The following is an 11,758-nucleotide window of genomic DNA, read 5'->3' as shown; positions in this document are numbered from 1 at the left end:
GGTGGTGGTTCCCTTCTCTGCAGAGAGCAATATTCCTTCTACTGCATGTGCTTCATATTTTTACTTAATACTAATTTGCATAAAATCCCAGTGAATAAACACCTATCTACACATATGGAAACAGTCTCAGCACGCAGTATCAATAATCTGTAAGGGCTGGAATTCAGAAAGTCATGTACAGCTAAAAATTAGGATACAGACAAATGGTGAATGTGGGAGAAAAGGCAGTTAAAAGGAAAAAACAAACACTGAATGTAAATGGGTTATTATTTCAATCACCCAACTAGAAATCTACAGACTCTCTTCTCCATTTCTTCTAAGGCAACAGTATAACTAATTAAAGAGAAATGTCTCTCTGTTCCTCTGCTCTGCTCCCATCTGTCACTCACCAGCGAGTCTGAGTGAGTTGCACAGGCCTCCCATGAACCAACAAATACAAACCATAAAATTATTGAGAAAAAAAAAGTCAAAGCCGCAGAGATATCGCCAGGCCCATTGACGCCATGGATCAGGTGACGCCGCTCTCCCACCCAGCGGATGCCGAGCTGGCGGCTCTGCTAAGCCGACCACAGAACCACGAGAGAGCCAGAGGCTACCTGCGCCACCAGCAGGGTTTTCCTCTTCCTCCCACTTGCTGCTGCCTCTCCCATCCCTCCACCTCCTCCTGCCTGCCTCCAGCTCCTCAAGGGGAGCTGAGCTACGGGACAAGGGGATGGCTTCCAACAGCATCTTTGACTCCTTCACCACCTACTCCTCCACTTTCCTGCGTGGTGAGTACAGACTGGGCTGCTTCGTTCCACGGTGGCAGGAAATGCTGTTGGGTTCTGTATTTATTTAGTTATTTCACAAAGAAGCAAGTCAGCAGTAGGCTGTGATACAGCTTTGCTGGCACATCTCTTCTCACTGCTCATCGCCAGGGTTTTCTGTTGGGTCTGCAATGCTTTGATCCATTGCTGTCCTCGTCTAGGACTGGTGTGTGATTTCCTCCCATTGGTTCTTTTCCTGTTTCCCATGTGGTCATGTTGCCAGCCATGCTGGGAAGGGACAGTGTGGACGTTGAAGAGGGTCAGGACTGACTTGTGCTGGAATTACTTCATATTTTTTCTACTATCCAAGTTGTTACTCTGGGCATTGGGTGTTGTGGGCTGGATGCTGTGCAGGTACAGCAGGAGGTAACCTGCAGGGGTAGTAAAAATCTGAAGTGTAAAGAAATTACTTCTAGAGAGAAACTGATTTGCAGGTGGAAAAGGGCTTGTGGGAGGTTAGAGCTGCATTCAAGCTTAGACTTTTGTATGTTTACTTCTATATGCAACTCCAAATGTGAAAACACACAGGAACTGTACATAGTGCTTTACCAAATATGTAATTTGCTCAGGAATTTGATTTATTCAACCTGTTCTTACTGCCATGGCCTCTCTGCAAACCCCAGGACATGGCGGCCTCATATATCTGTCTGCCTCAGGACAGGCACGTTGCCCACTCAGTGCCTGCTTCTCTCTGGGTTTCTCCTCTTCTAGGTCCAGCTCCCAGCCAGCAGCACCTGCTCCCAGGTGTGGCACTGGGAGGAGCAGATTTGCAAACTGCCACTGTCTGTCACTTTTTCAGGCCATTGGTGCTGTTTCAGCTGTGCGTTTTATGACATGCAGTGCATGTGTGTGAGCACAGAGACACCCTGAAGTTGCAAAGGGATCTTTCTTCAAGAAGGGAGATAGAGCCTGTAATTCCTGCTGGCTGTGGTGTGCTGGTCCCTGTCTCTTCATTGCACATCTGTGGCTGCAATGCCTTAAAAATGCTTCTCTCAAGAACATAAGTACTTTGTGGGTAAGCTGCTTGAGATGAGCCAGGTGATTTGGCCTGTCCTTGTTTCTGCAGGCTGCAAGCGGGTGTAGCTCTAAGGCATACAATGAGACCTTTTTGGGAAGAAGCTTGGAGCTTGCTAATGAGTTGGGCAGAGCTCTGCAAACTGTTGCCTTCTCCCTTCGTGGTTTTGCAGCTGCAGTTAGGGAGCGTAAGCTGAAGCTTGAGCTGTTCACAGCTGTAAGGACTCAGGTCCTGAGCAACAGCTCAGAATGTTGGGCTGAAGCCAAATGGATTGGGGTAGGGTGATCCTAAATTGAGCCATACTTCAGGGGCAAAATAGAGCAGGCTGCAATTCTGTGGGGCTGTCCAGCTGCATGACCAGAAATGCATTAGCCATAGTTTTTTGCCTATTTCTGAGAATGCAAAATGTTACGTGTACTTTTGAGGCAGATTGATGGTGTCAACCGTCACTGCCGTACCTGGGGGCTTTGAATTTTCTTCTGAGCAGAGGACATTGGACAGAGAGCAGAAGCAGCAAGAGCTGATTTAGGGTATGGGGGTGTGAAGCTGGGCTGGCTCCCCTGACCCCAGCATGGGTGTGCCATGCCAGAGGACAGGGAGAACAGGCAAAATATGCATGATTGTCATAATGCCCTCTGCTCAGGGACAGTGGCATTACAAATGTCTTTTATACTCCATGGAGCTAATTAAAGGCAGTCCCATGGCAAAGAAATAAGAGAAGTTTATAAAAAACATTTGCATGGTTCTTTTTAATCTATACTTCAGCCTCCACAAGGCAGATGAAGAAATGCCGGAGTTTGACTGGGTTTGCTCATTTAAAAATAAAAAGAGAGCGAGAAACAGAAATATCACGTCTTGTATGCAATTTCCAAAAAAATAGGAACTCATAAAAGTAATAAACATCTTTGTTTCAGACATAATTTTTATTAAATGGGGGAGAATTAAATGATTACTCCAAGGATGGAATATGGCCAAATGGTGAAACATTTGTTTAGTATTAGGACAATAAATCCTTGTTTTCTTTATGGAGCTCAGTGTGTCTTCTGCACAGCTTTGTGCACAGCTAGATTTGGGTGAGTACTGCAAAACATTCATGGATGTTCATTTAAATTCTTCATGGCTCTTTTGGATTCAACTGTATTCATATTTTTTGATTGTTTTTCTGGGCATAGCCATGAAAATGGATGTTTGTTTGCACAAACATTTAAGGAATTAAATGAAAAATCCCAAAGGTATTCACTAGTTAGTCTGAAAACTCTTTTTCAATAGAAAAAGTATTTTTCATCTCTCCAGTGGGGTAGCTGAAGAAATGCCACATGGTAGAGCTGCACCAATCGCCAGTATTGGTGCAGCTCATATTCACATCTGAGTAAAAGATATGGTAGAGCCTCAAATAAATTTGCCTTGAGTCCATGGCTTCTTGGATATAAACCCCATGTTTTAAAAAAAAAAAAAAAAACAAAGAAAAAAAAAAAAAAAAAAGATTTTTGCTCAGCAGACCAGCTCCTGGTTCTGACCATGCCCTCCTGGGACCTCATGAGCCACCATCCTGGTGGCAGCAGGTTGCTGCAAGGTCGTCAGGCCACTTGTGTCACATTAGCCCTTTATTAGTGATGGCTGTCAGGACAGGAAGGCTCAGCGATGACCTCTGCTTTCTTAATAGCCACCACTGTTGCTTCAGTAGAAAATGGCTCCATTCACAGAAATCTCTGATGATGGCGGGGCTGTGACACTGTGGTGGGGCCATGTTGGGCGGCTGGGGCTGTGGGTCATGAGGGGCTTGGTGCTGGGGCAAGCCCTGCCAAGGCCTGCTGGCAGCGGCATGCGTGAGTATCGTCTCGTCTCTGCAGCTCAGAGTGTTGATGCTTTGTGTTTTCCCTTTGCCTTTGTAAATCTAAGAGCACGAGAGAACAGCTCCTGAACCAGCACTGTCCATCTGTGCTCCCCAGTAAAAACAACAAAACTGCACTATATTAATTTTATGTCTTTCTCCATCATGTTGGTGTCCTTCTGGGCAGCTGCCCTCTCCTTGCCTTGCTGGTGGCTTAACTGGGCTTCTGAAATCCCACTTAGAAAATCATCCACCCTAAAGGGAGAGAAATGAGCCACATACCCATGGGGCACCTGCCCCATCCCCAAAGTGCAGCAGCTCACATGGACAAGTTAACTTCTGTCCCCAGATGTGGCCAGCAGGAGCTCTGCCTGCTCTTCTTCTGCTGGGTGGTGGGGGAGGAAACCCTGCAGCCATGGGTCCCTTGGTGTTGGAGGTGCTGCTGGTCGCCTTTGGCTTCTGAAAGTGGGTGACAATGACAGCCCCCATGCAGTTGGAGGCTATTACTTCTTCTCTGGCAGGTTGATGCCGTCCGCACATTTCCAGCAGCCCCAGGGAGCCCATGAGTGCAGGTTAGTCAGAGGTTTCACCATGACTGGCTGCAGCTGCTGTGATCTGTGCTGCAGCTATGCCAGTGCTGGTGCGTCCTGGGGCAGGAGAAGTGCCCTGGTGCCCAGCTGCAGTGGCCGTGCCCTCAGGGTGCCTTTCCCTGTGCCCCCAGACCCCGTACAGCCCCTTGCCATCCTCTGCCTCTCTCCCTGCCCCTCCAGCTCTTGCCAAGCACAGCAGGTCTGCTGCTCCTTCCAGAAGCACTTTTCTTCTCGTCTTTTTGTCATGGACCACACACGTTTTTATAAAATGACCGGCTCGCCTCATGTGCTTGGGAGAGGTGATGTCCCTGGCTCTCCCCAGGCAGAGGTTTCTTTTTCCAGCCTTCCCATAACTTGCCACCTCTGGATTTCCACTCAGCAAACTGCCTTTTAATGGATTTCTGTGTTTCTTCCTAACCACAGAAAACTGTAACCCTGACAATGTTTCCAGCAGTTTTTCATTGTCCTGCCTCACCACGCTGTGGGCAATGCTTCTGGCTGAGGCTGGCATGAGCAGGCACCACGCATCCCCACACACGGGTAGTGGCAGCACTGAGCTTTGCAGCTGAGTTTCCCTAAATGCAGGTGCTTTGTCTCATCCTGTAGCACTCAAGGAGATTTTTTTTCGTTTCAAACAAGAGAGCAAATGCAGCTCTCCCCAGCACGATGGCAGTGTGTCGCACCGGAGGTCTGCAGCAACCAGGTGCTGGGGTGGGAGGCAGGAGCACAGGCGCCATGCCTGCCTGTGGCTGGGCGCCGAGCACTGCCATGTCCGCAGGTGGGAGAAGCAAGGCAAAAAACCTGGATGCTGGGGGGAAGGAGGAGGGGAGCGATGCTATGCGGGCCAGCCCACAGGCATGTGGTTTGGTGTTAGGCTAATTTATAATGGGTGAAATTGGTGGGTCTCAGCAGTATGCTTTAGCTTAGAGTGCTGAGGAAACTGGTGGTGATTTTGGACAGAGAGCTGGTGATTTAGGGTGCACTGGGGCAGTGTCAGAGCAATGCTGGCTATCTAGGCAGGGATGCTTGCATACCCACAAGCACTGCACACCTGTGAGCTCTCCAATGATCACAACTTGGCTGGAGCCTGCTCTCACCCAGCACCTACCTATGCCTGCACAAAGCATGGCTCAGGGACCCCCAGCTCCCTGTGGGTGCAGGTTGGGGGAGCCTGAGTGCTGCACTGCACTGCCCCGGCACGCACATGCTAACAAATGTGCCAGGGGCCTGGTGTGCTGCAGCATGTGGCCACAAGGTCTGCTTTGTCTCCATTCGTCCTTCCTTTGTTGGGATGGCTCGTGTGTGTGGAGTTTGACAGCTCCTGATCAACTGTCAGTGGCTTTGCCTTTTCCAAGGGCACCCTGCTGACTCGTGGCATGCCTTTTTTATTTTTTATTTTTTAATATATTTGTGTGTGTGTGTTTTGGGGGAGACGACTGAATATAAATCCATTGTCTCTCATCACCTTGTTATGATCTAATAGGGGTAGAGAGACAGTGGCGTTTCCCTTTGCTGAGCACTTTATTTCATGATGATTTTTTAGACTTGATCTGCTCTGATATGTCGTCAGTATTTGTGGTCCACTGTTTTGGCTGTGTACAGTTTGGGAAACAAAGAATGAGCTGTGTGCTTACAGGCTCAGATCCACACATGGTTGGCATTAGGAGCAAGAATGTGACTTCCCATCTGAAGCAATGAGCCTGAGCCACGGACCACACCATAAATATTCCCCAAACAAGGCTGATCAACAGAAGGGAGAACATTCAAAAACCTGCCAGTATGTCCTCAGCGCCTGCCTGGCGGGACGTCCCCGAGCAGCGCTGGGGCAGTGGCAAGGAGGGTGTGGGTTTCAGCCCCGAGGATTCACGTTTCCTTGTCCTCCCATTCACACCCCATTTTTTCTCATGGGTACCTCGAGGGTGGGAAAAAATATAATTGCTGGGTCGTTAGCTGCAACCTGCTGAAAATGCATTGAGCTGCCATGCAAGCAGACCAGGGTCCAGAAGGCTGAGCTGTGCCCTCATGGTTTCCTGAAGCACCTGACCTGCCCGCTGCAGTGCCCCAGCCGTCCTGGCACACGGCACTTCTCAGAGGGGCGCTTTCATTTTCTTTGGCCTTGGTGCTTTATCCCTGACATGCTGGGGAAGGAGCAGGCACAGCGGCTTGGGCTGAATCAGCACTCCAGACCCTTTCATCCTGGAGCCCCAGCAGCCTGTGCACAGAAGTCCCTTTGAAGCCTGGCCACCAGTTCACTCATGGTTTCTTGGTGTGTTTTTTTCTTTTTAGAGCTCACCCCAGTTTCACACATTTCCTGTCCTGTGCAGATAGCAATGACCAGTACTGAGAGCAAATGGAGCAGGGAGAGTGCTGTTGTGCAATGCCTTCCAATGGAAATTGTGCTGCATGCTAGATGTGCTTTCAAGGAAGACCTGGTTGGCTTTAAGAGCTTTAGCTTTAATTCTTGTCCCAAAAGAACACTATCCTTGCCCTGACAGCAGCACCCTGGGACAGTAGTGTAGAGTGGGAAGGAAAAAGGAGCAAAACCCAGCTGTAAATGTGGTAACTTACCCCTTCCCCCCCCCACACACCTCCCAAATTATACACAGGCTATTGATGTTTGCTGCAGCACAGGAAGCATCGCAGACGCTTCAGGCTTTTGGGCTGCAAATGCAAACTGTCCTCTGACCTGCAGCCTGACCATGCCTACTCCATCCCTGGCTCCTGTGATCCCCCAGACCCAGCTTGTTAATTGCTCTGATTTACCTGTGTGAGAGCAGTGGGCAGGACAGCACCAGTGCACCAGTTGCCCTACAGGCCCTGGTGATGCTGCAGTGCACTGACAGTCTAAATCGACACCAAAGCTGGCTGTGACCAATGTCTGCAGCAGGACTGAGACCCACATGTGGGTCCCTGGGGTGTGAGGCACAGCCTTCCAGCTCAGCATCCTCCTCCTCCTTGGCTCTTCCCTTTCTAAAAATGCTTTTATTTTCTTTTCTTGTTTTAAAATATTTTTTCAAGAAAGTGGGACAGTCAATGCGTCTGCAATCTGGGGGTATTTTCCATAACATAAACATATTAAAAAGAAAAAGAAAAGGGAAAATAAAAAGAAGCAATGTTTTTCCATCCCCACTGGAAGAAGCAAGTGCCTTTGGAACATGAGGAACATATTACTCAAGCTATTGTAAAAATATAAAAGCAACCAGAATAGGAGAAGGCAGAGTTTTTTTTTTTTTTTTTTTTTTCTTTTTTTTTCTTTTTTTTTTTTTTCCCCAAAGAAACAGAGGGCTTGAGTTGGGAAGGGAGACACTGAAAACGTGCTTTTTTCAACAGTCTCTGTTATGCAGGAAGGCCCTGTAGGAGGCCTGTAGGACCTTTGCCTCTGGGACAGCCACAACCAGGACAAGAGGGATGTGAAATGCTGAAAAAAAGAGGGTCCAGGGTCTGTGCATTCATTTGGGGAGGTGAAAGCTGAGAAGGGACCTCCTGGCACTGCGTCACTCCATTGCCCTGGGGAGAAGCAGCCCAGGAGGGATTTGTGTCCCCGAGGTGCCGACAGCTTTGTAGCAGTACTGCGGGGCAGCTGGCATGTGGCCATGGGATATGTGCTCATGACCGCTGGCCTCAGCCTGGCACCCACTGCACCTGCTCAGGCCTCCGCCTGTGCCTCGCACCACACCAGGGCTGGGCCTCGTCGCTGCCAGCAGCCACGCAGCCTGGAGCCTGGGGAGGTTGCGTGCCAGGGGCTGCCCAGGAGACAGTCACACTGCGGGAGAGAGGTCGGCTCTGCTTCTAATGGTGGGACTGGAGGGTCTGGGACTGCTTTTAGTCAGTCACTGTGTGTGTTTGTCTGCTATATTGGGATGCGATTTCATAACTCAGCATGGTTTTTGTTAAAATAACTTCTAAAAAATCAAAACAAAATTGTAGGAATGATGTTAGCAGCACAGCCCTGGACAAAAGTCTGCTCTGGCTTCTCGCACCCTCTGTGCCTCCTGGTCCCTGGCCAGGGCTCAGTCTGGCATGGGGACAGGCAGACAGGCTCAGGGTGTTGCAGACTTGCCGCAGGGCTGTGGGGAGCACTCTGGTGCCCATGGGGGCCACATGGGCGGGTCGGTCTTGTACAGATATACCAAGTCGTGGCTGGGCTCTGCTGGAGGCTTCCTGGCAGGCTCAGGGAGCAGCCCTGGTCTCTCTGCACAGAGTCAACAGCATGAGTGTTAGTGTCTGCTGAATGGGCGTTGGTTAAATGGTGCTTGGTTTGTGGTTTGCAACTGCAGAGGTTCATGCACCAATGGTAACTTTGTAATGAAGGGGAGTTCTCCGGATGAAAACTTCAGCAAGCAGCTGAGGCATTTGCTTTCTGATCTCTGCAGTGAGCATGTGGTTATTGCTGGGAGAGGCACGTGTCCTAAGGAGAAATGCAGCCTGTGCACACCCCCATCCAGCCTGCTGCTGGTAGCATGATTGCTATATGAATGTCCCCAGCAGTAGCTTGATTTCTTTCCTGATAAGGAGCCAAGAAGCAGGGGAGGAAGCCACACTCATCATAAATATTAAAAACTACTGCTAGAGTTGCCTACTTCCATTCCTGTTCAGACACTCTTTGTGTCCTAGTGCCATCTGCCCATTTGTGAATCCAACTCTGCTGGAGTTAATGGGACTGTTTGAGTGAAATTATTTGCACATGCCTTGATGTCTGCAGGATTAGCCTGTCTCACTCAAACACCAATTTCTGCCTTGTGCTGCTGCAGGGAGATACGGGAGATCATTTATTGGTGCATTGGGGATGTCTCTTGTTCAGCAAAGGCAAGTGCATGAGAATTGCAGATAAATGCTTGAACTTGGTCTGGAGCAGCAGCTTGGGCTGGGCATGGGGAGATGCATTGAAGTGCACAGAAAAGCTGCAGAGGCTGTTTCTTCGCAGCCTGGCAGACATTAAACACCAGACATGGGCTTTGCTGTTCCCTTTAAACTCGAAGCATATGCAAGAAGATAATTTCAGGACAGCGCACAATGCCATGGTTTCAGTGACTTGAAGTCAGGAATAAACTACTTAGTGGGGATTTGAGAAAGGCTGTGCCATTTTCCCTCATTAGGAGAGAGAGAGAAAACGCTGCCCAGAGAATGTAAAGAATAAATCAGATGTTCTGTTCCAAGATTAAGCCTTATTCTGCAGCTCCTTTGTACCGTGGCTGCATTTTACTGGCCACTTTTGTGCCCAATTACATTGAACCCTGTAATTAAACACCTCCTTTTATTAGTCCTGGGTCACTTTGGAAAATCTCACTGCATGGGCAAGCCCACCATTTTTTCCATAAACTCAGTACAACTGCCAGGGTAGGGAGCAGCAGCCTCAGCCTTGGTTCACCAATCCCTGCACCCAGTGGCAGGGCGCCCACCAGCTCCTCAGCCCCAGTGCTGCTGGGCTGGCTCCCTGGCGAGGTGCTGGCTGTGAGGATTCAAATGGCACCGTCCCCCTCTGCCTGCCCTGGAGGTGTCTGTGTCCCCACATCAAAGCCTCTTATCCCTCCAGCCTTTAGAGTTACACTGTCATTAAAAATCCTGCACACATGCTTTAAACTATCCCTACCTCCACAGCTCATAGGGGCCTCTAAGTGGCAAAGCGTGTCAGCTCCTAATTTACTCTACATTAATGTGTTTGCTTTTGCACCTTGAACTTCACTTCCCTTGTGTTTTTTCCAAAATGCCATGGTTCTGCTCCTTGTTAGCTTTGCTTTCCTGGCTCTCCCCTTGCATAGCTGAGTACAGTGGCCCCTGGGATCACAAGCAGGGGCTTAAACCACTCTTCCAAGTGCTAGGGCAGCTGAAATCCATTGCCACTTGCTTTCTCATGTAGTTTTGGGCACTTTAGGTCTGCTGAGTTTGGTGTCAGGATTGTGGAAGCGTTTTATGACATACAAGAGATGGAGAAGGTGTTGGGGAGACATCGGTGTGCAACAGAGTTAATGTGTCACTGGGAACCAGACCTGTGCAGTTCAGACCTGAGTACTTCCATCCTGCAACTCTCCCCAATGCCTTCCTCCCTCGGGTGATGGAGACCAGTGAGGTAATAGATACAAATGAAGTAGTTCTTGGTCAGCCCCCGATTTAGTTAACTTTTCCAAGGCCAGGCTGCGGTAGCTGAAACCCACTGACATAGATTTTTCTGCTATCATTGCAAAGGCTCATTCCTGCTGTGATGCCAGAGTTCTTCTTAATTTATTCTGAGACAACATTACAGGATATTATTAACATGCAAAAATGCTGTTCAAATTATTAGAAGGGGATTAAGTTTTTATGGGGAGACCACAAACATCTCTCATGCAGCAATCTTGTAGAGCACTGGGCGTCCAGCAATGTCCCTGCTCATTCCCTCTCCTGCAGGAGCATTTGCCTGCATAGCTCCTGGGGACAAGGAGTTGCTCTGCCCCTGCCCTGTGATGGTGGATGGATTGGGACCCACAACACTGAAGCTTTGGGTCTGTGGTGGGACAAGCAGGTGGCCTGCCATGCTGGCCCCCCAGCCCCTCCATCCTGGCTGCCCCTTAACAGGAGGGATTGAATGGGAAGGGCAGTGCTGGGATTTCTCCTGTATTGACACACTCTTTGGTGTAGGAGGGATACTAGCCAAACCCTTAAGGTAGCTTTTTTAAATTCATTTCAAACCTCTTTCTACTCTGACAGTCAGCAAGCACTATTTAAACTGACACCCTGCAGAAACCACAGATTGGGCGATTGGTGTCCCTGTCTCACCCTGTGCCAGAGGAGATGAAATACCCTTGTCATCTGCGTAGAGCAGGTGCTTTGGGGTATGCTCCTGAGATGGGGAATTCACAGTTTGTCTACCCAGCCTTTGAATGGAGACCTCCCACCACCCATCCCCAGCCATCACACGGCTGCTGCAGTTTCACTGCATGGCTGCATTTCGGCAGGAGAGAGAATCCTGGCTGCTGAGAGATCAAAAGACCCTGTCCTGTGAAAATCCATTCCTCCATAAATGGAGGTCGAGTGCTCGCCGTTGGCAGGACTGGCTCATACATATGCATGTTTTATCAGCACGGTGGACTGAAATGTCAAGAATGTGATACTGCTGGGGCTCGCAGTATTTTCCTTGAAGGAATACCATGGCCAGGACCTGATGCAAACTGGGGGCTCATCAATGCCAGACGCAGGATGTGCATGTGGCACTGGGGCAGGTTGTGGTGCCGGGGCTGCCAGGGCTGGGAGAAACATGTTATTGTTGCTCTGCAGATGGGGGAACCAAAGCACTTGCTGGAGCCCATGAGCAACTTGTCCAGAGTCCTTGGGGAAGGCTGCGGTGGAGCTGCGAATTGAACCCAGACATCTTGCTTCCCCCACCAATGCCTTCTCCCAGAGCCCATGCTTCCTGCCAGTGGTGGCCCTCTGTTCAGTTTTAGGAGAAAATGTAAAAATATTCTCCAAAACCACATGATCTCTTCCAGTTTTGGAGGTTCAGGCAGTCCCTTCAGCCAGACGCAGAACGGCTCAGACCCGA

The 11,758-nt window shown here is 49.4% G+C and overlaps 1 protein-coding gene across 2 annotated transcripts in view; it reads left to right on the top strand.

Moving 5' to 3' along the window:
- Window positions 1-598: 598 nt before the first annotated feature.
- Window positions 599-11,758, top strand: part of RUNX3 (RUNX family transcription factor 3) — a 60,028-nt gene continuing 48,868 nt past the window's right edge. Inside the window, exon 1 of one of the 2 annotated variants that reach the window (XM_035345369.1) lies at window positions 599-770. In XM_035345369.1, the coding sequence (XP_035201260.1) occupies window positions 713-770 (58 nt within the window). In that variant the 5' untranslated portion in view covers window positions 599-712. The remainder of the gene's footprint in view (window positions 771-11,758) is intronic. The other variant, XM_035345368.1, reaches the window with a different exon arrangement.

The sequence above is a fragment of the Oxyura jamaicensis genome, chromosome 23 (assembly GCF_011077185.1).
Source record: "Oxyura jamaicensis isolate SHBP4307 breed ruddy duck chromosome 23, BPBGC_Ojam_1.0, whole genome shotgun sequence".
Taxonomy (NCBI): domain Eukaryota; kingdom Metazoa; phylum Chordata; class Aves; order Anseriformes; family Anatidae; genus Oxyura; species Oxyura jamaicensis.
Note: the sequence above shows the minus strand (reverse complement) of the source record. Positions and strands in the feature narration are given on the sequence as shown.